The 27,491-nt window shown below is 40.3% G+C and overlaps 1 protein-coding gene across 7 annotated transcripts in view; it reads right to left on the bottom strand.

Annotated features, from left to right (window-relative positions):
• LOC134858999 (Kv channel-interacting protein 2-like) overlaps positions 1-27,491 on the bottom strand; it is a 118,652-nt gene that overhangs the window by 21,368 nt on the left and 69,793 nt on the right. The window contains exon 1 of one of the 7 annotated variants that reach the window (XM_063875266.1): positions 21,671-21,979. The exons of 4 other annotated variants lie outside the window; for them this stretch is intronic. In XM_063875266.1, coding sequence (XP_063731336.1) covers positions 21,671-21,758 — 88 coding nt within the window. In that variant the 5' untranslated portion in view covers positions 21,759-21,979. Of the gene's footprint in view, positions 1-24; positions 603-4,674; positions 4,818-21,670; positions 21,980-27,491 lie in introns of those variants that run through there. 2 more of the 7 variants (XM_063875264.1, XM_063875265.1) reach the window with 2 other exon arrangements.

Below are 27,491 nucleotides of genomic sequence, written 5' to 3'. Positions count from 1 at the left end.
TAAATCTCAGAGAAAGCCCATTACCTTCCCCTCCGACAGGCTCGAACATCCCAAACTGCTCCAGGACTTTGATGAAGAGACCCATGACCACCAGCACAGCGATCATCTCCAAGCCATCCAGATTCAACATCTTTGGTTACCACCGTCTGTCATCGCCCAGCACTGCGCCACCGAGCCAGGTCGGTTCAGGCCGGGCAGAGTCCCGCCAGCAACACAACTCCGGTCCAACTTCACCCAACCTGAGCTGTGTTCAACTTCAGCTCAGCTAAGGGGCGGCTTCCGCTTACTTCCTTACTTTTATCCACTTCAATACAATCAAGTATTCTAACTTTAGACTAAACAGGAAATAAAGATGCTCTTCGGTCACCCAAAATCTGGCCCCACAACACCCCTCTTATTCCCTGACTGAGGCCATACTGCTGGAGCTACAGGCTTGCCAGACAGAGCTACAGATCGCCACCACACCTGGACTAAAGTTTAAGCTTTTCTCCCATTCCTCTTCTCTTCCGCTGCTCTCTCTTTCTTCTTGCAGGCCTCCGTTGAGTAATGGAAACATGGGATGTGCTGCGCCTGCTAGTCCTTTGGCAGTGGTTGTCAGGGAGCGAGTGTTGTGAGGGGGGAAGAGAGAGTGAGTGAGGGAGAGGCAGCAGATAACAAGAGGGGGAGAGGATGAGTGGGAGATGGCATAGAAAATGAGAGCGAGTGAGAATAACCATGAGAGAAAGAGAGAGAGAGGGCCAGACTCAAACTCAAAGTGAGACAGGGATTGTTTGGGGGGTGAGGGAGTTTAGGTATGCCCTCCCTCTCCAGTGATATTACCCTCATTGATTTGCCCAATGTGGTTTCCTTGGTAACTAGAAAAGACTGTGAAAAGCCAAATTTAACTAATGGAAAGAAAATATATTTATGTTTATCTGAATTCAATTCCCATCCCAAGTGTGTGTTTACATTGTCTGGATATTTGAAGTCTTTATGCCTGCTGAAATGTGTTGCTATCAAGGATTTTTGGCTTGAAATGCGACATATTTGAAATACACTCACTAGCTGCAGTGCTGACATTATTAAGTCTGAAAGGAAAAAGAACGATACCTCATGAATCTATTGATGCTGTAGAAAATGTATGTAATCTCTTGTCTGTTCACACCATGTATTGTTAATGTTCAATGTTTGTTCCTTAACAAAGTGCTGACCGACATCATGCATTATTAGGAATATATAAGGTATTTTAAGACATCTGATGGATATTTCTTTGCTTTGATTTTGCAATCTTACCCATTACGGAAGAGTGTATAGTGTAGTGTATATAAAGGTGTTTACTTTATGATTCATTTTCTTCACAAGTTCTGCTTTCTGTTAAAATGCAGAAGGAAGTGAATTGTTAAGCTACTGTTTGTGTAAGGTGCGGAAAAAAAGCACTTTTCTCCAGAAAAAACATCCATTCATTAAAAAGATGTCCATGTATTTGTGTTCTCAGAAAAAACTAGCAACTAATTTAACTTCATGGAGAAAATGAGTGAAAGACGAATACATTTTGTTAAGCAGTCAATGTTTTTACAGTCCCTTTCTGAAGTAGATCTGCTGGTCTTAAAAAAAACAAAGTACATGAAGATGACAGCTCTTATTGTCTACAGAACTAAAAGTATTGTTATGTTTCATATGGTCATTTCCTGAGTCATACATCCAGATACTTCCTGTCAGTTTTGGGAACTTTACGCATTTCCAAGAATGAGTGCAGCTGCCATTATTAGCCACTGTTCGAGGATCAGCCCATCCCAGCGCAGGTCCCAGAGAGGGTATCGTTTCAGCTCATGCTACATAAATAACAGTATTGGAAAATATGTGATGGAGAGGAAGAAGTGGAGGGATGCAAGATGGCAGGTATCACACAAATGTGATGTGCCTGCATTCACTTCTGCTCTTGTTTCTCTTTGTTGACATTCCGTTTACTACATTTTTAACTGGTTGTACTGCAGCATTCCTCATTACAGAGACGTCTCACAATAGGACGTCAGGAAACCTAATCCTATGTCACCTCACTCTACTCGTTCAAATTGCAGACATACGGTAAACAGAGGAATGTTCAATAACATGCTCTCAAAGAGAGAGAGAGAAATCTGAGCCTGACTTGGTGGTTAAAAATGATTTCTCTGCACACATATTTATTGAAGGGTTGTCATTGGAGGGGAAAAACAGAGCGGTGGAAGGAAAGAAGAAGAGGAGGCATGCTGTTGCATGAGACATGGTGGCAGGGGAGAGTAATGAGAAGTAAGATAAGACAGAAACAGAACATGAAGGAACAAAGGAAGGACAAACTGAAGAGCCTGTGTCTGTAAGGTCAGGTCCCTCTTTGTGGTGATCTGCGAATCTCAAAGGGAGGAGACATCTATTCTTTATTACCCTCCAGCATCTCTTCTCTCCTGGAGGATTTTTCACCTAATTCTGGCTGTCAGCAGAGAAAATTGGACCTGCAGATGTGCCCTCTATCAATATTCTCCTACGCTTACTTTCTCTAGAGGAGAAATTTCATCAAAATGAGACAAACAAGTAACACATATTTAGATTGTCAGGGCCAAGGTTGGCAAAATTAACTCAATATAACATTAATTTCACATGGAACGACTGCCTAAAACTAAAAGTTCAATAAAAAGCTCTGAGAAACAGGTCCATTTACCATCTCAATCAGAGCAAATTGCTTTTTTGAAAAAATTCTCTCTGTATTTAACCCTGCTGGCGTGTTCGAATAAAATCTGACCGATTTACTACTTTCATCATTCATAGGTATTGTGTTTTACATTTGATTGCCTCCTTATGATATCCTTCACAGTAGGCATTTGAACAAATACAATTGCTGATCCCCACTGATTTCATTTTGAGTGGTTTTGTCAACTTTGTAATACCGTTCCCGTTGGTCAGAAATGACCGCCATAGGAAATGAATGGGTAACCCTAGATCACGTTTACCTATCAGATACTGCGGCATCACAAACATTTCCCAGTCTGGGATTAATAAAGTAATTCTTACCTTATTACCTTATTACCTAAAAATCCACAAAATGTTAATTTTGGAATAGATTTTGAGGGTCTATTCTTCGTATATTCACTGCAGTTATTCATAAACCAGTAGTCTGATTAAATAAAATGTGGGGATGATTAATGGATTTTATGTTAATGTAGGGGCAATTAAAACTACTACATATTTAGACGGAAGCATATCAACAATAAAGTATAGATTCACTTTATTCTTCACCAGTAAACCAGAGTGAAGTACAACTATGTTTCAACCCTAATATAAAGTTACATTGTTTTTTAAATGTTAGCGGGTGGGGACTGAAGGTTTTTGAAGCCAAGGGAAGAGCCTAAAGAAATGTATGAAGAAGACTTTGCTTTTTCAGAATGTAAGAGAAAAATCACAGTCCTCCTTCCCTAGAAAATCATTTTAATACAAAGTGTCTAAGGTTGTTCTATTGACTGAAAAATCCTCCACATAAACTTGTGCCCTGTTGTTTGTTTCATATTTCATACAAGACATTCAGAATATCTTCAAAGAAAACATTACCTCACTTCCTCCCTTCTTCCCCTTTGGCTGCTATTGATTTTTCCTCATTCCTTCTGCTGCTAAATATACTGTAAGATGTGCCGTCGGACGTGAGCACTGAAGGAAAGCGAGTCAATTGATAGGTGCTAAACTTTGGAGAGTGCTGTTTACTTTGTGTTGATGGGTTTATGACAAAATGAAGTGAATGGCTTCATTGACTCATACCTCAGTATTTATGTGGCTCTATTGTATGAATGTGTCACATGTAAGGCCTCAGGGGAATGTTATGAAATAGGGATCTGACATTTGAGCTTTTTCAGACCATTGCAGGTAGACACATCGTGACTGCAGCACAGAAGGATATATGACAGATTTCAGGCCTAGAACGTTTTTATCTTGCTGTACATAAAAATACTTTTCCCACAGCTAAGAAGGTCGAAACGACATGACAAATAAGCTTCTGTGTCTTCCTGTATTGATCCTTGCATTTTACATTCTCTAATCTAGAATGTGCTAATTGGAGAACATGACTATTGATCTGTGCTTCAATGAGGCTTGACCGACCATGCTTGGAGGGAGGAAGAAGAAATAGACTCACACAAATGCTTTCTGTGAATAGAGAAAATCATGTTACAATTACAAAGATCACAATCGCTCCTTAGCCAGATTTCACTCGACACTATGGCATCGTGTGAGGACTTGTATGAACATACACATTGGAAATCAATAACACGATAGATGTCTGGCCAAACATGGCAACTCTGCTTTTCATGTCCCACTGTGAGCTGAGCCAAGTAGACTATCAATACAGATACAATACACCGGGAACTGGATACAAAAAAGGAGGTGTTTTTAAATCCTAGGTTGGCTAGACTGGGACATCTAGTGGGCACAAAGGGCAAAGATCAGACACTGAAGTACAGAATAAACGTAATCACTTAACTTGTTCGCCATGGGTAAATTCAGAAGTCATCCATGGCAGTTATTTTTTACGGCCACAGATACTTGGTTACACAGACTCATCCACAGGAGGATATGCAGCTTCACTCCAATATACCTTTAACTTATTTTCAACTTCAAGAAACACCTGTATTATTGTCTCCTCTGTTGAGTCTGCTATACAAATATTCTTGAACTCACCTTTCCTCATAAACAGCCAGTAGGAGAGTGGGAATACTGACAGCAGGATGAGAGCATATAAGCCTCCAATCCCCTCCTCAGAGTCACTCAGGATGACCGCAGAGTTAAATATCCACATGACCAACACAGGAGAGGGATCAAGATCCACGCTCAGCATGTATTTGTTATGACTATGCCTCATTGAGAGACAATCGGCAGGTTTCCCCTCCTTCTCTGGGCGTAACACACATAATAGTTTGTACCTATAACTGAACCTGAAGAAGTAGAATAGTACTACTTTAAACTTTAGCTGGAAATAATGGAAGTTAGTATTCATTTTTGCATTTAAAGGTTATACTATAATCAACCAATAACTAATGGCATGTTAAATTGGATGAAAATAAAACTATTTATCAGTGCATATTTTAAATAAATAAGCTTCAACTTAACTTACAGCAACATGTATGCACATACTACAATAATCAATAAGATAATGCATATTATTCTTAAAAAATACCTTTTTCTGATTTTGAACTTTATATATCTACTGCTGGCAATATTTTGGGGTATTCTCAAGTAAAATGTTAAATGTTTTATATGTATTTTGTAAAAGATGATTACTTCTTCCAGTGATTTGGACCCACACACCTGAACAAACTAATGTCATTGTGAACCACCTGTTTTGATAAGGGGTGTGTCGTTTTTTCCCTTATGATCTATGGTCTGCTTTTTGTAAAGGTTGATAAAAAAAATCCTCGATTCCCAATTATCCATTCAACCGGTCTGAATGAGGCCCATTATGTCATTCCTTTATGTTCATTTTGTGATATGACAACGTGTCTTATAAAAAAGAGCTGTTGTGACTTGCTGTTATGACCCATGACGACACATAATAGATGTGGAACAGCGACATTGGTGTTAAAGACCTTATACAAACAACAGCCGCAGCTACAGTAAATGGCAAAACAGCTGTTAAGTGATCACGAGATAGTGCTGGAAAATCACATTATTTCGCCATAGTACAAAAAAAAACCAACCTGTAGCAAGGTTTGAGATACACAATGTATTATTTATGACATGAATATAGTGAAGAGTGAGTGGACTTTGAATTTCACGGTTCCAGCGAGCTGGTGCTGGACGGCTAGAGGCCCACTGGGAGAGAAGAAAGAGAATGAGAAAGAGGGTTGAGAAGAGAGAAAGACAGACAACACAACACTGCAAGAGAGGTAGGAGAATAAGAAACAATACAGGAGGCTCAGAAATGATATACTTTAGGAAATAAGGGATCATTAGGAAAGGAAGAATTACAAAATTGAAATATAATGACAAATTCCCCTTCTCATAAACAGGGTCATTGTACGTTAACTTGTGCAAGTGCAATCAATCTCCACTAGAGGTCAGTGTAGATTAAAGCAATTGCATGCATTATGAAATAATTCAAACACACACAGTTGCAGAAGCTTAAAGGTGCAGAGAATATTTTGGTAGATGGTCCAACATGTCACTTTCAAATGTTCTTTTCTCATCCTCTAAGCTAATTAAAGAAGCATGCAGCAGTTTTGAGTTGGAGCCAAGTCTGTAAGACCATCTCTCCAGCAGTAAGTCCTTAGCCTCACCTTTAAGAGAGCGGCAAATATAGCCTGGCACCGAGCCGGGTGCTCTGGTGGTTGGCTAGACAAGGTAATAACGGAACAGCCACAGGTTTAACTCAAAGGTAAAACACCTGTACAAAGACCTTGAGTTGTAGCGTATCTGCCATGGCTGAACTGTTCCAGCTTCAGCTTCAGTTGAGTAAAGGACAAAAACTGTTGCTAGGCCCACTGCCCATCCTTTTGTATCTGAATTAATGTCTCAGTGGAGCAGTACAATGACAACATGTACGTTGAGTTCCCGCTACGCTGATTCAGCAGCTGCTCAAAAGGTACAAAATGATCCAACCTATAACCAAAGGAGAAATGTGCCTGTACTGCGCAGTCAAAACCCTGCAAAGTCAATGAGGGTGGGCAGCACACTATTGACGGGCAAGCATAAAGAAAAGCACACAAACAATCCATAACTACACAAAGGGACAATTGGTTCACATTTTTGTTAACATAAGGTAACGAAATATTATTCGTATAATAGCATCTCAATAATGTAGATAATATGGTTTTCTGTTTTGTATCATATTGAACTGAATATCTGTGTGTTTGGGACAATCAACCAAACTGGAATTAACAGTGTTTACTATATTCTGACGTTTTATAAATCAAATAAGTAACTAATACAAATAATTGTATAATTGATAGTGAATAATTGTTGGAAACAGCCCTATTTAAATGATTATAAGGAAGTTAAATGGGACTGGACAGTGGTAAGGAGAGGAGACAGGAAAGGAGTGAAAGCTGTGATAGTCTCTGACAGTCGGGCCCAGTCACCGCTCTATTGTGTTAAAGCTGTCAACTGTCACCAGAGAGGAAAGCACTGACACAGGGAGACAGACAGAGAGAGAGAGGCTGGAGTCATGGACAAGACACCTAGCATCAGTTATCTCAGGTTTGAGTGCACAGACACACACACAGACACAGACAGACACACACACACACACACACAGACACAGACAGACAGACAGACAGACAGACAGACAGACAGACAGACAGACAGACAGACAGACAGACAGACAGACAGACAGACAGACAGACAGACAGACAGACAGACAGACAGACAGACAGACAGACAGACACACACACACACACACACACACACACACACACACACACACACACACACACACACACACACACACACACACACACACACACACACACACACACACACACACACACACACACACACCAAAACACACCTTTCACATCCATTTTCACTCAACACCATGTATTGGTAAAAAAAAAACACACAGAAAGGCACTCCCATTTCATCTATTATACTGTGCCTGTGAATGTATTGATCCAGCATCAATATAACTCACACAGTACGCACATTCAACACACACAAGGTAGCACACACACACACACACACACACACACACACACACACACACACACACACACACACACACGGTTCAGCTTGTTTTCAACTGCACTTACACTTACTGTAAGTTTCATCGCTGTTGTCGCTCTAATATTTCCAGACCTTGCGGACAGGACAAACTTCATTATCATATCATGGCTGTGCAGACTATGGCGCCCATTAGTATTCAGCACAGCAAGCACACAAACACACACACACACACACACACACACACACAGACACAAGCATACACACAGAGTACGGTTATTTCATAAGGGTTGCAAATGTCTACCAGAGGATAATAGTTTCAAATCCTTTTCCCGCTGTGCTCCCAGTTTTTAAAGTAAATACTACATTTGTCTGCAGAGATTTCTATTTCTAGCCTGATCAATGGTTCCCTGCGGAATAAGGAATACAATCAGTGCTACTCAGCTATTGTTTTCTAGTTTTCGCAGACTGCTCCTTATTGATCTCTTGGTTTATCCCTGTTATTTGTATATCACTCATAGGACCCATCAGCTGCCCTCTACTGTGCATCCTCTACAATGTTAACAGTGTTAGTTTATGCTAATGACTCAAGGATTGGTTAATCCAAATACATATTATTTTCCTGTAACAGTATGTGGGCATACAGAAGTGTTTCTGCCTCATCCCAGTACACTTCAGGTGAACCGTTTTGTTTTGCTGAAACTTCCTTTTCAACAGCAGCGTTCTTTCCATAAAGCAATGTCTTCTCCACTGATAACTGACAGAGGCCGTGGCAACAGTTTTCATTGCAGCTTCTTTCTGCTGAAGAAAAAGTATACCTACCATACAATCGGTTGACAGTGAGCTCTATGGATTTTCCAGACTAACAAGGACACTGATTATACGAGATGGTGTTGACTTTTTTAAATGGTGTTTTAAGGCTGTAAGCACAACTAACACAATTACATTTGCACCCATCACATGTGTGAACAAGGGAAGATACTATATATAACTCCCAAAACAAAACTGGGTACAGTTAGCAGAGGGTAATTTACATGCATGGCCACCACATTTATTATGGTTTATTAATAAATCAAATGCCATACAATACATAATAATGTTTGATTTCACTATTTCTACATTTACTATGTGTAATGTTCATCTGGACAATCACCATGTTGTATTTCCAATGGGAACATATTTTCACTGCTGATCATTTGTGTCTGCCTGGCACAAGTGACAACGGATAGTCTCTGCTTGTGAGAATCTCATTAATAACAAAAACTAAAAAACCTTTCTATTACTTTCATCATGTTTCATTCAGTTTTCCTTTTAAATCCAACACTGTTCTCATAGTTATATCATTGCCTTCAGTAGCAACATCAAAAAGCTCAATCCTGTCTTCCCCTTTTATAAAAGTAAGTTTGGCTCATTGAATAGCTGTAACTCTACACACATATTGAATATGTTCAGCGCTGAGATAAGTGAGATAATATGTTCTTCTTTTAATAATTTCACTGAGCAATCCTTCGGTAAAACAATTTCAAGCAGGCGCTTGATTCCTGGGAAAACTGTTATAGACAGAACACACACTTGAACACACACGCACCAACACCTATTTTCACAAAGGCAAGCAGGAACACAGACCATGACGTGTTACTCAGTAGGAGTGGGCCTCCAAAGCTAAAAATAGCCCTGAGAGGAATCAGATTTGGAGAACCGGAGGTGGGAACTGATGAGATCACATATAACCACATGTGTGTGTGTGTGTGTCATTAGCACACACGCACACACACACACACACACACACACGCACACACACAGACACACACACACACACACACAAAGGCTTGGACCTGAGTAAATGGAGTCAGAGTGACAGCATGCCGCCTCAGAGACGGACAAAAAGAGTGAACAGCGGGAAAGCAGCTGCACAGAGAGTAGAAAAGGAAAACTGGGGAGGAGCACACAGTGGAGGTGATGATTATGAGGAAGACGATAATATGGTGAAACAGGTATTAGCTTTGATTTAAACACACAGAAGAACACTTGAGTATGATAGAGAATAAATGTCATGTATATTCTGGTTTCCATATTAATGTGATTTGAATTTGACTTGACTTTCACCAAGGACATGCCCAAAAATGTCCCTGTGGGACAATGACCTAACTGGAGGACCTTTGGGATATGGAAGATGCAGTTTATGTTGATTTAAGATTGCAAATAGATTTGCTACTGATACTAATTGTCAGTATAATATTATGCTTGATAATCGAGATATAATAGAACATGCTGCTAATCCTTCACTGCTGCGCTTTGCACTCTATGAGCCCTCCAGTTGTTTGATATCTACAAAGCATAAAAATACCTTTTATTCGCTGCATGGAAGTGGTTCCTACATGAAACACACTCACATTTTGAATAAAATGTTTGACATTTGAAGGTTGTTTTTTAAAGAACATGAATGATCAAAATTATCTGGTTACAATTTCTTTGTTTAGAAGAGAAAAAAATCACATAATGAAGAACAGTTTAAATGCTGGCTATTTGCTGTATGTGTTTAAAAAAAAGTGATACAAAGCCTTTGAATGACATATCAACTCCCATCTGTGAGAGCCAGAAGCACACACACACACACACACACACACACACACACACACACACACACACACACACACACACACACACACACACACACACACACACACACACACACACACACACCTGACTGACATCCGGTTGATGCAACGCAAAAATATGACAGACAAGAGACACTCAAAAAATTGACAGAAGTGACACATTAATAGTAACAGGGAGAAGAGAAGTGTCGAGAATTGTTGTCAATCACATATGGTGCTGATCTCTCAGCTGGGTGAGATGTTTTTTTAGCTGTTTGGTTATCAATTTAGGACTATTTCTATTTTGTGATTTTTTTTCGATTCTATATTTATCCTAGAGAAGCAGAGGGTGAGTTGTGATGTCATTACCCCATAACTATCTTTATCATCATTACTAATATAATTCACTTAGTGGTCCCTTTCCTCATCGGTCCTTGGACTAAATTATCTAAATTTGTTAGTCTGAGGAACACTTTAATCCTGTTTGATGGAACCTGCTTCACTTGGCCCTGACATGCTATTAGCATAATCATTACCAGCTGGCACTGCAGTGTGAAGAAAGAGACAGTATTAGGGGCCGGAATAATGGCAGCAGTGGGGACCATAAACGGGCTGAAGTTTGAAATATGTCTTTTTAACTTTGTCTCATTTCTGTGTCCCACTTCTTCCGATGTTGGACTCATTTCTTCTTAACTAAACTTTCTTTATCCATCACTTCATACAGTAGGTACACTCTTATTGCAATGATTTTCAGCCTGCCTCACCTCTATCTCCCTACCTCTCTCCCTCTCTTTTCTCACTTTCTCTTGCTCCATTTCTCTTATGTTGACCAGAGGTCAGTGACACAGCCTCTCAAGGTTGTCCCTGTCCGAGGTCCGGCGTTTTCATGCCTGAATGGCTGAGTGAAACAGACAGCTCTGTCCCGGTTGGGGACCATCAGACTTTTAGTGCCTCTGACCACAGGCCTCCCTGGTGGATAGGCCTGCTGTGCATCCTTTCTTTGTTACTGTACACTGCTGTCCATTACAACGGGTGTGACTCAAAGAGACAGGAGGAGGAAAATAAAGGAAGACAGAGGGAATACACCTAATTCAAAATGCTTAAAGGTTTATTGTTTCTCTAATAGTTGCTAAGGTTTCAGACTGTTTTGAAATATTAAAATATGTAATATCAGGCTCCTGTTGTTCATGCTTATTCAAAACATTTTTATAAACAAATTAAAATAAAAATGACAGAATTGATCGGCAGTGTAATTAAAGTGTACTTTGCAGCGTGAGTATTATTCATTTGAAAAATATCCTGATCAAGGTCCCCTTAAATGCTCACTCAAATCACAGCAATTCTATTTTTAACCAAGCAGGGTTTTTTTACAAGTAAAGATACGGTGACTTTAGATTTCCAGTTTATAAATATTTGTTTTCACTTCTACTGAAGCACTCATGTTGACTGCACAGATGTGCTCATTTGTCCAATACAAACAGCAGGTAAGTAATTTGTTCAGTACAAACTGAATTGTCACTTTCATGCATTGTTTATAATACATTTTCTTATAAATAATTTGTATTTAAGCAATTCATCAACCCTTTTATTGGGCAGAGTGTGGAAAAATATAATTCAGCAAAATGTATGTGACTGTACCTTTGCACAATAAACGACCGACATCCAATCATGCCCTTTACTGGTTGCATATAATGTAAAATAAAATAAGGAATGCTAGTGTTTTACCCAATACTTTTATAATGGGTTTGTTATCACACTGCTAACTATATGGTGCTCTTCTATTTATCTAGTGAAAGACAGGTGTATGCATTGTGCTCACATCCATGAAGGTGTGGGTGTGAAACTGAAAAACCCCATGGGCCTTTAATAGCTATAGTTAGATTGGATTTATTCACTGCTCTGATAGCTATAGTTAGCAGTAAATCTATCCACCTGCCAAGGGAACTTGTCAACGAAGGACGGAAAATACACTTCCATTGAGTTAGTCAGGCTGTAATGACTGAGGGGCTGGCTGGAAAGCGCTGATTAGAAAATTAATTATTTATCAAAATACTACTAAAAATTTCCCCTGAAAAATTGAGAACAAGTCATTAAGGTGTAAATTGAATGTTCTGAATTTAAAATCATGAGAGCATGTGTGTGTTGGGGAGGTTTCTAACCACATGTACAATATGGATTAGTTTATTACTTATATATCTGGCTTTGGTTCATAATCTAAACCCAGCCAGAAGGTCAGTCATTAGTCCAAGGCACCAACACTGCTGTTCATCTCTTTCTCTGCATATATTATGCATATTGATTCTTGGATTGGATTGTATTTGGATTGTTGAAAGGCCAGAGTTATTTAGTATGCAGAAATGGAAGTAAGGGCTACCTCTGTTGGGTTAAGCAAGTTGAAGGAAACCTGAAGGACAAAGGTGGTACTAGATGCATCTTTTAAACTGTCCACAATGTTCCTCCTTGTGTTCGGGTGCAGAGAGAGGTGGAAATGTGAGTGTGTTCCAGCTGACCAGACAGAGGTCAAGGAGAAAGACCCGGAGGCCAGCAAGACACCAACTGTTAGAGCTTTATCGTATCTTAACATAGGTGCAGTACAATATAACAATTATATTTAGAAATGTTATGCATACTTAGTACCTTATGTGCTTTCCCAGCAACGCAATGTTACTGTGTAGTATTGGAAAATGTAAAGAAAGAAACAACTTGAAGGCTAAGAGGAAAACACACTACAGGTGTCTTGTGGGAGAAGCAGTATTTCAGCACCATGGACAGACACACACAGAGAAACAAACATCCAACAATATTGAGTTGTCGAGGGAGGTAGTTATGTCTGATCTTGTTTGTGTGGAAAAAAATACAAATAAACTGAAGACAGAATAAATGCAACCCCTCTTGAGAAACACATACAGGTGCTGTTGAGAGATCCAGTATTTTGGAAGAAAAACTTTTCTAGCTTCTCACTGAACATTGGTGAGGACAGAGGACAATATTCAGACTGAAAAAGAGACTCACAAATATCCTAAACAAAACTCTGTTTCAATCTGACTCTGCACCTGGTAATGACCTCTGCTGTCATAGCAAAATAACTTTGAGTTCTCACAAAAAACAGAAACGCTCCTATATGGCCAAACTCCTCGTCTATCCCTTAAATATACGGTCCATGGTAACAATACATACAGTACATGTAAACCTCTTTGGCCTCCTGGTTTGTATATGGGTTGTACCAGTAGGGTCAAGGGAGAACAATTCAGATCCTCAAAGACAACAAGCCTCACTTTATAATCACACATATTCTTTAAAAATAAGACGGCATACTGATTAAAGCTACTCAGGTGTTCCACGGCTGCTATATCCTAACTGTGAGTTGCTACAAATACATACAAATGTACAACTGGTTGACCCAAAGTGTTTGATTAAGTGTCCATTATTTAGAAGCAACTACCACAGGTAAATCGTACACAAGTGTAAAAAAGTTCATACTTTTTTAAATTAGTTTTTCTAACTCCAAGTGGATGCTTTCTTTCTGGATTCTGATGTCAGCTACGTCCTTATTTGAATTACAAAGTGAATTTATTTTTGCCCGAAGAGCACATTTCAGCAGAGGTATTAAAAAAAAGCAAAAACTGACATATTCTGGATACTGTACACAAAGATTATTAAAACACATTTATTTGGGAATAAATGGATGGTGCTTCAGTGAGACAGTTGAATTTTTTTCCTAAAGAGAGTTTTTTTAAACAAATGCACTCCGAAGACCATATTCTTACCCTGTATCTGTCCGAATGACTGCTAATCCACCACATTTCACGAGTTGGGTACGGTCTGTATTCTATGGACCTCGAATACCAGACCAACCAACAAACAGCGCTTAATACATTTCAAACAATAAAAATAGTCCCATTTTTTATGATTTACCAGTCCTAGTGAGAAAGACAATCGTTATAAAACCTTTACCTTTAATTTCTCCTATTCCTCTCAGCACAATACATTGCTTTTCCATTTCACTCTCTCGCCACCCCCTCCCCTTCACACCTAGTTTTTCCCCCTTCACCCCCCCTTCCCACACTAAGACTCCTGGTAATAGGGGTTTATTTTTAGCACGTGTGAGGTGTGTGTGTGTGTACACACATGATGGATGAGGGTGATGTTTCACATCTCTCGTGAGTGGGAGAAAGACGAGTGAGGGATAGATGGAGGTGAAGGGAGCAGAGGTTGAAGGGGGGGCAAGAGGCAGGCTGGAGAGCTGTTACTAATGCTACACAGGAAGTGTGGAGCAGAAGGGTGTCGGGCATTGACAGGGACAAGGCTTCCACCTAAAAGCCCCGCTGGCACAGAAAACTGACCTACAAGCAGCTGAAGATCAACAGGCCACTCTGCAATAGACGAACGAGTTCTTCTTCAGAGAGATGAAGGATGACAGGCGCAGCCTGTTCCATCCAATTAGAATAAAGCTAGCACCAGCAGTAGCTTCAGACGAGAACTTAAATTTAATCAAATATCTTTTCTAGCTTCTTGTCTTTCTCCCGGTATCTCTTGAGAGGAAGTCGGAGTCAGAGGTGAGAAGCCTGTTACCTGCTTTAAATCATATTAGAAATGGATATGAGTGCATACGCCACACTGACATAGCAACTAAAGTACCTTACGGGAAGAGCCAGCTCTGACTCAATCAGCCTGGGACTGAGCCAAATGTGGACAGCATGGCGCAGATTAGAGCTAAAACAGTGGGATCCTTGCCAGAGAAATAAAGGATAAGGGATCAAGCAACAGCTACACAGAGGGACTATTCAGCATATACGGAGTGCATAAATAACTACAAACCAACTGTCGCTTTTCCTTTCATACATTCATCTATGATGTCACTGCATGTGCATGAAATTGGCAGCAGGTGCCAGACAGAGATGTCATGTTTAAATATAGATCTTTAAAGAGGAACCTTTTTCTGCACAGTCTTCAACCTTGAACTTCCAAGAGGAGTTTATTTTTAGGCCACCTTTTTTATCTTGACGGTGGATGTAGGAGTCAAAAGGTGTCAACATGAGATAGAAATAATCAGCACAGATAACTTAAGTGAGATTCTTCACGTCTGACGGCTACACAAGTGTGTTCCTAAAACGGATTGTGAGTACTTAGACGTGTGGCATTGCTTCTGTCTTTATCTATGTCTTCTCCCATTGTTGCTTGTCTATCTTTTCATTAAAGTTTACGATATTTTAGATTATGAAAACTTGGCTCTGGAGCAAGTAAAATAATAATCTCAAATGAAGTGGAACAAAGCTTGTAAATTAATCCAAATTGTATCCCTCTGTTTCTGCCATGCAAGTCATGTCTACAAAAACCCGAGGCCTCAGCACTGCTTCCTGCTGTCTTTTATATTGCCTATACTGCATTAATATGAGACAACAAAGAGGTACGGATTGGAGTACCGTAAATGATCCTTATGGTAATGAACCAACCCGTCCCACTGTGAGTGCCATTACCACACACTGTGATATGCCTTAGCACATGCCATGCACACACATTATTCAAACACACACACACACACACACACACACACACACACACACACACACACACACACACACACACACACACACACACACACACACACACACACACACACACACACACACACACACACACACACACACACACACACACACACACACACACACACACACACACACACACTACCCCCTGCAAGCAACCGTCAGAGTGGATGACAGGCAGTCATTGAGCCAAAAAATGACGTTTGATGTAAATTTGAGTCAAAAGTAGAGGAAAGTAATAGAAGGAAGAATAATGATATTTGTAAGACATGAGAGGGATAGCGCAGAAGTGACACTGTTAAAGTTGATCAACTGTACAGGGGCTTGAAGGGGATATGTTTAAAGGAAACAACGGTTTATAAAAAAACATTTGTCTTGCTTTTTCTTACAAATGCCTAGCAACACTAGCTATCAGTGAGCCTATGCAAAGTACAAAGTTGGAAAGCTTTTCATTATCAAATACACCAAGTAATAGCAGCAATACCTTATAAACAAATAAAGCTCAGCATCTGATGGGGCCAAGGCTGAACATATTTTATTCATCGATGAAAGGTTGAAAGCAAAATCTCTTTGGTCAAAACCACAAGTGAGCAGCAAAGAGAATCAGCTTCAAGGTACTGAAACAAAAAAACAGCCTGTAGAAAAGTGTGTGTGTGTGTGTGTGTGTGTGTGTGTGTGTGTGTGTGTGTGTGTGTGTGTGTGTGTGTGTGTGTGTGTGTGTGTGTTAATGTGTGTGTGTGCAACATGCAACAAAAAGGTAACTCTCCACATGTGGGAGGCAATCCGAGGTTATTAATTACTATGAGCGATAACCTTCTAATGGAGAAGGACTATCGCCCAGTTTCATTTAGAAAAATGTCAACACCTGTAATAAATGACTCCTACTCCTTTGAGGGAAATGAATGTGACTATTTCTTGGTGCTGATTTGCAAACCATAAAGTTCAGGTAAACATTTACAGCAGGAAAATATGAAGGTACAGTGGTAGAGGGTGCATTTTATAAGATGAATAAATCACAGGAAGCCAGTCTCTGCAACACATGATCTGGATCAGCTGAAGCAAATGTATATGCAGTAATGAACAGCATGTGTTGCTGCTGTTTCGTCCATTCGTCTTCAGACATTAATAGTTGTTTAAAGACTATTCACAATCTAAAGACACATGTTTGTGTACTGTGGACTAGAGTTGTTTGGGCAAAAAGTGTCGCTGGTCAATCTGATTTGAAAACGTGTAGTCGTGAAATGACTGGGAAACATTCATTAGTCATTTAGCAAAAATAGAACCAGAATGCATTGAGCTGTCAGCGCTATGGGGCTGTAAACATGAATAAAATAAACAAGGAACAAATGAACTGGTATTGCGATTACGGAGTTATTAATAAGGCAATGCAAAAGAGTGGAACGTTTTTGGGTTGTCCTGCACAGGGTTTACTACAGTTAGGTGTGCCAGTGAAAGAACCACTGATTATAAGTTTTGCATACACATTTCATTTATTCACCATGGGACTGTATGTTATTTGTACAAAATAAATCAAAAACTTGGAAACAAGCCAATATATGTATTGTATATGTACAGTATGTGAGTAAATGGGCAAATTCCATATGTTTGTCATGCTGTGCTTGGATTAGCTCTCAGTCCATACACATCTGAGGTAAACCCAAACAGGTGCTTTTTCCTCATGCTGCATTATTAAAGCCTGATAAGACCTCTTGTCAGGACTATATGGGCAAGTTGAGACTGGTTTGGACTAACCTTTATTTTACTTTTCTTTTACTACTTCATTTTGTTGAATTTCTTGCATTGAACAACTTGAATACATATTGTTCTTATGGGACATCATGAACTCTCCAGCATTGCTACACCCAAATTCATCACTAATGGAGACGGAGAGGAGTGGTTACAGATAGAAGCCGGAGAACTGAGCTGTCAGCTTTGGACCGTTTAAGTTAGATAAGGGCTCGTCTCAGAACAGATCAATAGGGCTCACAGAGATTCTGTACAGCAAAAAAAACTTCTACAGACTGAGATACTGTCGTGCAACAGCATGAAGTGGAAAGAGAAGACAGTGTGAGTGCATTTGGTGTATTTCACTGAAATATTCATGTATCTACAGTGGAGGAAATAAGTATTTGATCCCCTGCCAATTTAGTTAGTTTACCCACTTACAAAGAGAAGATTTGTAATTTTTATGGTAGGTTTATTTTCACAGTGAGAGACAGAAGATATTCATTAATTTGCATTTAATTGGGGGAAATAAGTATTTGATCCCCTTGGAAAATATGCCTTAGTACTTGGTGGAGAAAGCCTTGTTGGACAGCACAGAGGTCAGACATTTCTTGTAGTTGTCCACCAGGTTTGCGCACATCTCAGGAGGGATTTTGGTCCACTCCTCTCTGCAGATCCTCTCAAAATCCTTCAGGTTTCGAGGCTGATGTTTGGCAACTCGAAGCTTCACCTCCCTCCACAGATTTTCTATTGGATTTAGGTCCAGAGACTGGCTAGGCCCCTCCATCACCTTAATGGGCTTCTTCTTTAACCACTCCTTAGTTGACTTGGCCGTATGTTTTGGGTCATTGTCGTGCTGGAAGACCCATCCATGTCCCATTTTCATTGAGATCTTGCATTGAGCCCCAGACTGAGGGAGATTGGTGGTCATTTTGTGCTTCTTCCATTTTCTAATAATGGCACCAACAGTTGTCTCCTTCTCACCAAGCTGCTTGCTGATGGTCTTGTAGCCCATTCCAGCCTTGTGCAGGACAACAATTTTGTCCCTGATGTCCTTAGACAGCTCTCTGGTCTTGCCCATTGTGGAGAGGTTGGAATCTGACTGATTGATTCAATGGACAGGTGTCTTTTATCCAGGTTAAGAGTTGACATCAGGAATACTATCTTAAAGCAAGAGGACTTATTTAACCGGTCTGTGGGAGCCAGAATTCTAGTTGGTTGCAAGGGGATCAAATACTTATTTCCCCCAATTAAATGCAAATCAATTCATATCTTTTTTGTTATGTACATTTCTGGATTTTTGATATTCTGTCTCTAACTGTTAAAATAAACCTACCCTAATATGTACAGACTGTTAATTTCTTTGTAAGTGGGTAAACTAAATTGGCAGGGGATCAACTACTTATTTCCCTCCACTGTATTTGTGTGGGTATGTGGGAACAAACAAGTTGAACAGTATTTAATTCATTTAAATTCACTTAACAAAGCTAGAGCCACTATTAGGTAAATTCGACACAATTAATCCTCTAGGGTAGAGAACAAGAGGAGACACACACGCACACACACTCAAGCATGGCCTTGGTACCCTTACAGAGGCTAATGAAACAAACTGATTAGTTGGCAGAGTAGGGGCAATAAGGAGGGTGACTGCAAATGAGTGTCATCAGTAATGTTCACACACAGAAACACCAACAAGCCATTACCTGACACAATCAGGCTTTTAAACATCATGTAGGTCTATGAAGGGATTGGCAGAGGGTCTGATTATATTTATAATAGACAAGACTAATTAAAGACATGAAAGCGTAACCAGAAAAACTGGGAGGAATCAAGGCTAGGGGAATAAAAACAAGAAGAAAACTGGAAAATATTTCAAACATGGTCTGATGGTCTGCTGATTATATCCACTGAGGTGGAATAAAAACACCAATTAACCCGGGGCATTTTTAATGTCATGTGACCTTTTTTGCATAATTTGAATCACTGTTACTCTCATACACAGTTTGAAGGCAGAGAAAATTGTGTCCCTCAATGCCTGACTTAAATGGCATGTCCCTCAGCACCTTGCCAAAAATGCCACAATAGCCAAATACCAAACTCTGAATGGCCTTGATGAAAACCCTATGTCGCACAGCCTTTACACAGTTCAGCCCTCACTGCTCCCATCGCACTGAAGCAGACATCTCTCTCTCTCTCTCTCTCTCTCCCCCATTGAAACAGACAAACAGGAGCCAGTAGTCATGGTAACTCCATTCTTGGTAAACTTAAGGATGTGTATGTGCATACACACACACACACACACACACACACACACACACACACACACACACACACAACACACACACACACACACACACACACACAACACACACACACATTTAATAAAAAACTTAATTGAGAGAGCCGGTGAACGGGCTTAGGGACTGTGGTAGCTAGTTAGCTGTCCGTACAGAATTGGGCGCTACTACAGGTAAAATGTCTTGTAAATTATTCATTTACTTAAAAAACAAATATGAAATATCTACCTGTGTTCATAATGCTTTTATGTTTTTATTTGCAATTACCGGTTATTGTGTTGTCATCTACTGGTATTATTCACAATGGCTATCAAAACTAACCTCACACACTGTATAGCAGTCAACCCAGGCACACTACAATTTTCGAGTTCTTATTGCAAATGTTATATACCATAATTCTGTGATTCACCAAAGCACTACTTTTACTACTACAGCACAGAAGTGCATCTGGCTTTTAATGCACCTTTTAATTGAATATATATACATCACCATCATTCTAATCTTTTTATTAAGGCCACTTAATTATACATTTTTTAATGATTTAATAACTACACTGAGTTGGTTTTCATATCCAATGTTATTGTTTTGATACAATGTTAATGGATTTTAAAGTGTGTGTGCTTGTCCAAGCCTCTAACCACATGCAAACATGACCAATAGCTGCTTTCAGAGCACGAACAAGAAGCCCTGCAGATGTCAAAGTCTGAGGAGATAACGAGGGGAAAAGCCGAGGTGTAGATGAGCAGCACGGATGTCATATTAGCATTCACACACCGCTCCACTGACAAGGTCATCTAAACAAGGCTTTATCTCCACCTTCAAGGATCAAGTGGTGAGACTCAATAAAACCAGTCTACTCTGTTGTGTCGTCCCCAAGGCAAAATGAGCTTCTGCACAATATCACTCACAAGAAAAGCAGCAGACTATCAATGGGTAGGTTTTTTCTAGCAAAGGACGCTTTATTCAATCAACACTAAACTCAGAGCATGAGGAGAAAAAAAACAAGAACTTCTAAGGATCAAGAAAAAGATTTTGAATGAGCTTATTAAACTTTTTTTCTCATCTCAGCTTACATACATTAGCATTCAAAAGTTGTGTGTTAATGTACAGGGAGAGCTAGAGAGGAGGATGGGGGAGTTGATGTCATACTGAGCTATGGCTGAAGGGCTGGATGAAAGGATGAGTGTCTTTCTCCCACTGAGAGTTTTTCAATGAAGGTGGAATGCCACTTGCTTCTAGAGGGCAATCTGTTTGACTACTAGAGAGAGAGAAAAGGGGGAAGAGAGGAAAGGAGGGAGTCAAAATGCAGCAAAGTGAGTTCCTTCAACACCAACAGCTTTCTAATTCCCACAGTGCATACTGACCATTAATGTCATTCTTATGCATAGGAACTGAGTAAAGTGGCAAAAAAAAACATACACCCACAATCATACATACATATAAACATACATTATGCAGAGAATAATCATGAAGCTGTTTGATATCTACGCTTTGTATGCTCTCACTGTCTGGAGATGAAACGAAGCACTCAGACGTACTGTATACACACTCACGTGCACACAATTGACAAACACACACACGCAAATCCTACTAGTCCAGTCACGCTCTTTGGAACAAATGTGCTTGTTTTGGTTTTATGCAAATAAGAAGTGCATCTGCTCTTCCATCATTTAGATAGAAAAAAACAATTCAGCCATGGACACAATATACTGAACCATCAGCAAATATTAGTAAGCCCTTCTGCTATAAACACAACTCCAGTGATGACCACCTTCACTTCACTGCTTCTGGACTCACGAAAACAACTCACCCGTAAAAACCCTGGGGGTGAAAGTGGAAGTTTATGGGTGCCTACCTTGAGTGAGTGTTCCCATGAGGAAGTGGTAGAAATAGCGAGCCACCTTGGTGAGCTGCCTCTTGCACCTTTTCCTGCACTGGCTCATCTTGGTGCAGCTGTGGTAGGAGTGGAGGTGATGATAGTGATGGTGGTGTTGGTGTCGGCTAGTCTGCCGGGGGAAGCAAGCTCTCAAGGTAGGAGAGGAGGATCTGGGCACTGTAAGTGTGTGAATGTGTGTGTGTGTATAAATGAAAGTCTGTTTGCGGCTGCCTCTCTACTCCTCCTCACTCACCCCTACTCTTTCCTCCCTCGGCTGTCCTCCCCCTTCTCTCTCTCTCTCTCTCTCTCTCTCCCTCTCGCTCTCTGCTCTTCTCTCCACCTGTAGGGCGCTGGCTGTCAATCAGCTAGCAGCGCTCTGCCTCCTCCTTCTCACGTTCTGAGAAGCCCCTATCTGGCCTCTCATTGGCTGAGAGCGGAGTGTGCCGGAACATTACGGACAGGCGCACATGCGAGAGTGTGTTTGTGTATGTGTGTGTGAGCAGTATACTACGAACAGACTGGCTTGAGTGGCAGGTGTTGGTTATTCTCTAGCTGCACACTTCTACATCTTGTTGTTGTTGTTGTTGTTGTTGTTGTTGTTGTTGTTGTTGTTGTTGTATTCTATTTTTCCTCTGCTCGAAGCTCCTACATAAGATAGCTTCTGAGAGTGTGTGTGTATGTGTGTGTGTTTGAGCCAGCAGGAGGTTCAGTAAAGTGACAGAGGAAACAAAGCAAGCCCATTAATTAGCGTCACGCACCGTCCTTCTGTGTACGTCTGTCTCTCGCTTGCTCATTAATGGTATTCATAACAGCGAGGAAAGGGAAGTAGAGGAGGCGGAGTGTAGGAGCAAAAAGGGAAAGTGAAGCTACATGAAGAGACAGGTAGGGAGGTGGAGATGGGGCAAAAAGGGTGATACATAATTAATATATTTCACTCCTTTCTCCACTGTGGTAAAACTTAAAAAGGGGGGAAAAGCCTGACGGGGAAAAGGGAGAGAGGTTGTCGGACAAATACTGTCTCCAGCAGCTGATGAACGGATTATTTCCTGCCAGCAGGGAGGAAGGATAAAAGAGAAGAGGGGAAGAGGGAGGAGGATGTTGCTAATCATGTGGCAATGAGAAAGAAAGGTATATAAAGTCTTCATCCTTATCATTCTGCCTAAATGTGACCACTTGACAAGGGAACACACTCACTTGACACATGATATTGTTTCTCTCTCCACAAGTCCCATATCACCCTACTAAACGGCTGCCGCTCCACCTTTATCCTCGCTCCTTCTCCCTGATGTGGAATTAAAAGTGATTACCGTTACCACAGCAACCCCTGACTCCATGGATTTTTCTGGTAGTCTGAGTGGCAGACGCACTCACACACACACATCTGTTTGTGTCTTAGGTCAAAGAGAAAATCTATCAAACGTCAGGCAGATGCTTCCCCTAAACATTTGTGTTTTTGCTCTACAAGCTCTGTGCTCTCGTTCTCATTAAGAAGTCAAAGAAAGGGGTCAAAGTAAAGGTGAGTGTTTGACAGCGAGCTGTTCTGTACTCGATGCAACACTGTAAGACAGAGTAAAGAGCACTGACACGACCAAGTAACACAGCAAGATTGGGAGCATGTGGGAGGCCAGATGGGAAATGTTTTTGTGACTCACTATTAAAGAACGTGTGAGGATTTTCTCACTAATTTAATATGCTGAATCAAGACTTCTTGATTCAGGGATCTATAATGATTCAGGTCAGGATTAACTCCCATTTAATTTCAGTGTGAATGTAGGGATTAGCACATGCCTACATTGCTTCCTCAGGTACACTCTGCAATTTGAGTGTGGTTCCTGTTGGTAACCCACCATTCAAAGTGTCAATAATCATTGAGCATCATTCAATAGCAATTGAAAATAAATGTCTTCCTGAAACCCACTTTAGGAATAAACCTGTTTTTGTTTTACTTACATCAGTTCTGCACCCCTTTTCAACAAATAGCATACCATGCACTTTTCTTTTTTATCCACTACTGATGCTTCTATATATGATGGCTTGTTTCCTGAAGAAAAACCTCCACTTATTTAATGTATTTCTAATGTCAGGAGTCCGGTGTGAGACTTTAGTTTAGGGGTTGTAATTTCTTCATTTGCAGACAGCCCTGCAGTCTCGTTCTATGCTTATCTCACCCCATTGCTCCCCGGGCGCTGTACAATAGCTGCCCACTGCTACTAGTAATATGATGGGTTAAATGCAGAGGTCAAATTTCACTGTGTGTGCTGTGCTGTGTGCATGTACATGTGTGTAACAAATAAAGAGGGTTTCATCCTCAGATTCTATTTATTATGAGGATCAGCAGGCACACACTTTCGATTTGGACGCACAATGGGATTCAACATTATAATAATACAGGTGTGAGCAATTCTGCACTTTAAGAACATATGATGAACGAGTCCGACATTCTTTCATCCTTTCTCAAGCAAACGTTTAAGAAGAACTAAGGAAAAGGTGAATAAATGACCAAACGTTCTATATTAACGATGTATCACATGGCTACTTGGATGTGAGAGGCCTAATAATGTTGAACTAACGCAAGAAATCTTGGCTATATTGAGTTTAAGCTTATTTCTTTCCAGACTTCAACTCTACAGATGTCACTCTCAACCCCCTCGTCGTTGTTTTTGGCCACAGCTAGCAGCTGTTTTTAGAGAAAACCTCTCAAAATCCATCCAGCTGTACTTGTCTGCTGCCTTCAGGCCCTGTCTTTACTGACAGTATACTGCATATCTGACTCTGACAACATGTTATAAAATATAAGCTTATCCATACCACATTGCTCAATTCTTATAGCAGATTTAATACTTTTGAAATATACCCTAGTGAGGAAGAAATGACACATTGTATTTTAACAAGCTCAGACAACATTTATTTCCAAACATAAATGAAGTTGTAAAAAGGCTATTTAGAATTCACAATGAATGAATAATCACCCCTTTATTACCTTGTAATTTTGTATAAACATTTGAGTGACACAGACACACTTATTTCAGCAATGATCACACTTTTGATTGTGCAAGAGTCATCGTTTAAGAAAGACAGCGAGAAGATAAACACATACACACTCTCACAAGTCCATACACCTACTGAACTGAAGAAGAACTAAAGTGAAAGATTGAGTAATCAGTGCAGCATGAAGGATCACAGACGTGCAGTGGTGACTGTTATAACACACACACACACACAGACATGAGATCAGGGTGCATGATCTGATCAAGTTTAATACGGGCAGCTTTGTGGTTTTTAGTTTATGAAGGAGAGGAAGAAAAAAAAAAGCTAATAAATATTTATATGTCTGGAATTTAAAGTGCAATTCTAGGTACAATAGCAGCGGTCATGCTCTACAACTAACATAGCCCCTGGTAGACCCCCACACACACACACAACAACAACTCAGACTATGACACCAACGTGCAATATTGTAAAAACAAAACAAACAAAGATAATGAAACCGCTGTTGTGCAATAACACTTATGTGCAATATGGTGTGATAATATTATTACTACTACTGGCTGCTATTTCTTAGGTTGTCCATTCCAACAAGAATCTGTATGTTATTATGTAAATATAACATTTTATTTTACTACTGAAATCAACCCGCTACCACACAGTATTCTACAATGTAACACCAATTTTCTTTCGTACATACTGCTCACTTGCTTTTTTCCCCTGAATGTGAACTTCTGTACATTTTATTTTATTTCATTTTTTGTCTCTATCTATACTGCTGTCACAATGTAAATGGCCCTACGTAAACACACTAAGTTGTGGCTACTTGTGGAAATTTGGAAGTTAGAACAGCATTTGGAAGTTTTTTTCTGCGTCAAAAGTATCTGAAACAACCAACTTCTGAACATTAAAGTTTTTGACCATAATTCTGACTCAAATTTCAAGTCAGACATAGTTTTGTCTTCTCTCAGAATATCAACTGTCACTCAGACACATGTCTTCCTTCCAGGAAAGCTACATAACCAACACCAAACGTCCAGCTCTGACACTGTGGGTGAGGTAAAATATGTCAAACCTTTCACCCACATATCAGGTAGCCTGCAAATCTGAACTGCCGTCAGCAGAGCTGAGCAGACAGGACAAACAGTGGAAGCAGTGGTACAATTAATGTTAGGATGAGCTGACTGTTACCAAGTATGAAGACTTTTCACAGGAGGGTATGGGGAGTTGATCAGATGAGTGGAAGGTGGGGTGTGGCTGCTTCTGATACAGAGATATGCAAAGAAACGTTGACACATGTCCAGGATTTGTGCCAAGCTGCCTGTAATAGAATGTTACAGGCAGTGTGTGTGTGTGTGTGTGTGTGTGTGTGTGTGTGTGTGTGTGTGTGTGTGTGTGTGTGTGTGTGTGTGTGTGTGTGTGTGTTTTTGAAGTGTTTCTCAAGTGTTTCCATCTAGGAGTGTGAGTCACCACCACCAAGATGTCCAGAGTGTGAATCCACACTGCAGACCATTGACGACTATTACCAAGAAACACAACAAAAACAAAGAACACAACAGTTGACACGGCAGGTCCTTCCAGCACCAATTATCAGCTGACAATACCTTTTGTTGGACGTGTTGATGTTTTAATTGAGGCGTCAATCAAATGCCAGCAGCTCTTAATTGTGTTCATACAAGGACATAAAATAGTGCTAGTCGTTAAATGTCAGTGATCAAAAAAGGGGAAAATAGACCGACAGGGAGGCAGTCTGAGTGATTGGATCCATCATTAAGGTGGAGACCCTGGAGGCCTCAGAGATGTGACATCTTCAAGCAGACTGGATATCTGGGTCTTTTTCTGGCAGGTCATCAGGAGGATAAATCTACACGACTATCTGATTGACCGCTTCCCTCTTTACTTTTTTCTGAACTAAGGATTGTCCTGAATTAGAGTCAGCTGCAGATGAAAAATGTTATAAAAGATCATATTTGTGTGTATCGCAGAACGACATAAGGATTCTTTTCCAGATTTGGCACTGTGCAGCAGTCTGTGCAGGCTGCCATATGAGCACAAAAGCACACAGGAATGTTGGAGGGCAGATGTGACACTGACACTCAACTCAAGTGTCTGGCAATGACACGTGCACATACACACACACGTTTGTTTTTAATACTATTTATGTGGCAAGCAAAGGCACCAGCTGGCAAAACCCACTCAACAGTCTATTCACTGTGAACATGTGACTTAGAAAGAAGACAGAAAGGGAGGAGCGAGAAAGAGGCACAGGTGGAAGCACTCGGCTTCAGGGATGAGCAGTTAAGCCTTACAGTTATCACAGCGTTCAGACCAACGCCTTACAACCTCACCAACTCCTGCTCCGTTCTACATTTGCCTCGAGGGACTTGCTCCAGTACAGTATATTAATAAAAGTTCACATTTGTTTGAGTTTAACTTGAGATGATCTGTGTGAGCTCAGTTAATGATTTCGAGCTGCTGCTTTTAAACATGGAGGCCACATAAGTATTCCTTAATTCAACTTCCCACATTCACGAAGAATCCTGTTTTTTAGGATTTTACATGTACCACCTTATAATTATTTCCTGCCCTTCACTATCAACACAGATGTCCGATACCGTCATGCCATAATATAAACATTCCTCTTACCTTATTTTAGTCATGCACATCAATTTACCCTAACACAGTTTTTCACTTTCACAGGATATCAATAAGTCACACTGGTATATTAGATTTGTACATTGAAAGGATAGCATCATTCAATTAAAATGAACATGATATGCAGATGTTGGGGATGTCACACATTTACAGTGAAACA

The sequence above is a fragment of the Eleginops maclovinus genome, chromosome 22 (genome assembly GCF_036324505.1).
Source record: "Eleginops maclovinus isolate JMC-PN-2008 ecotype Puerto Natales chromosome 22, JC_Emac_rtc_rv5, whole genome shotgun sequence".
Classification (NCBI taxonomy): domain Eukaryota; kingdom Metazoa; phylum Chordata; class Actinopteri; order Perciformes; family Eleginopidae; genus Eleginops; species Eleginops maclovinus.
Note: the sequence above shows the minus strand (reverse complement) of the source record. Positions and strands in the feature narration are given on the sequence as shown.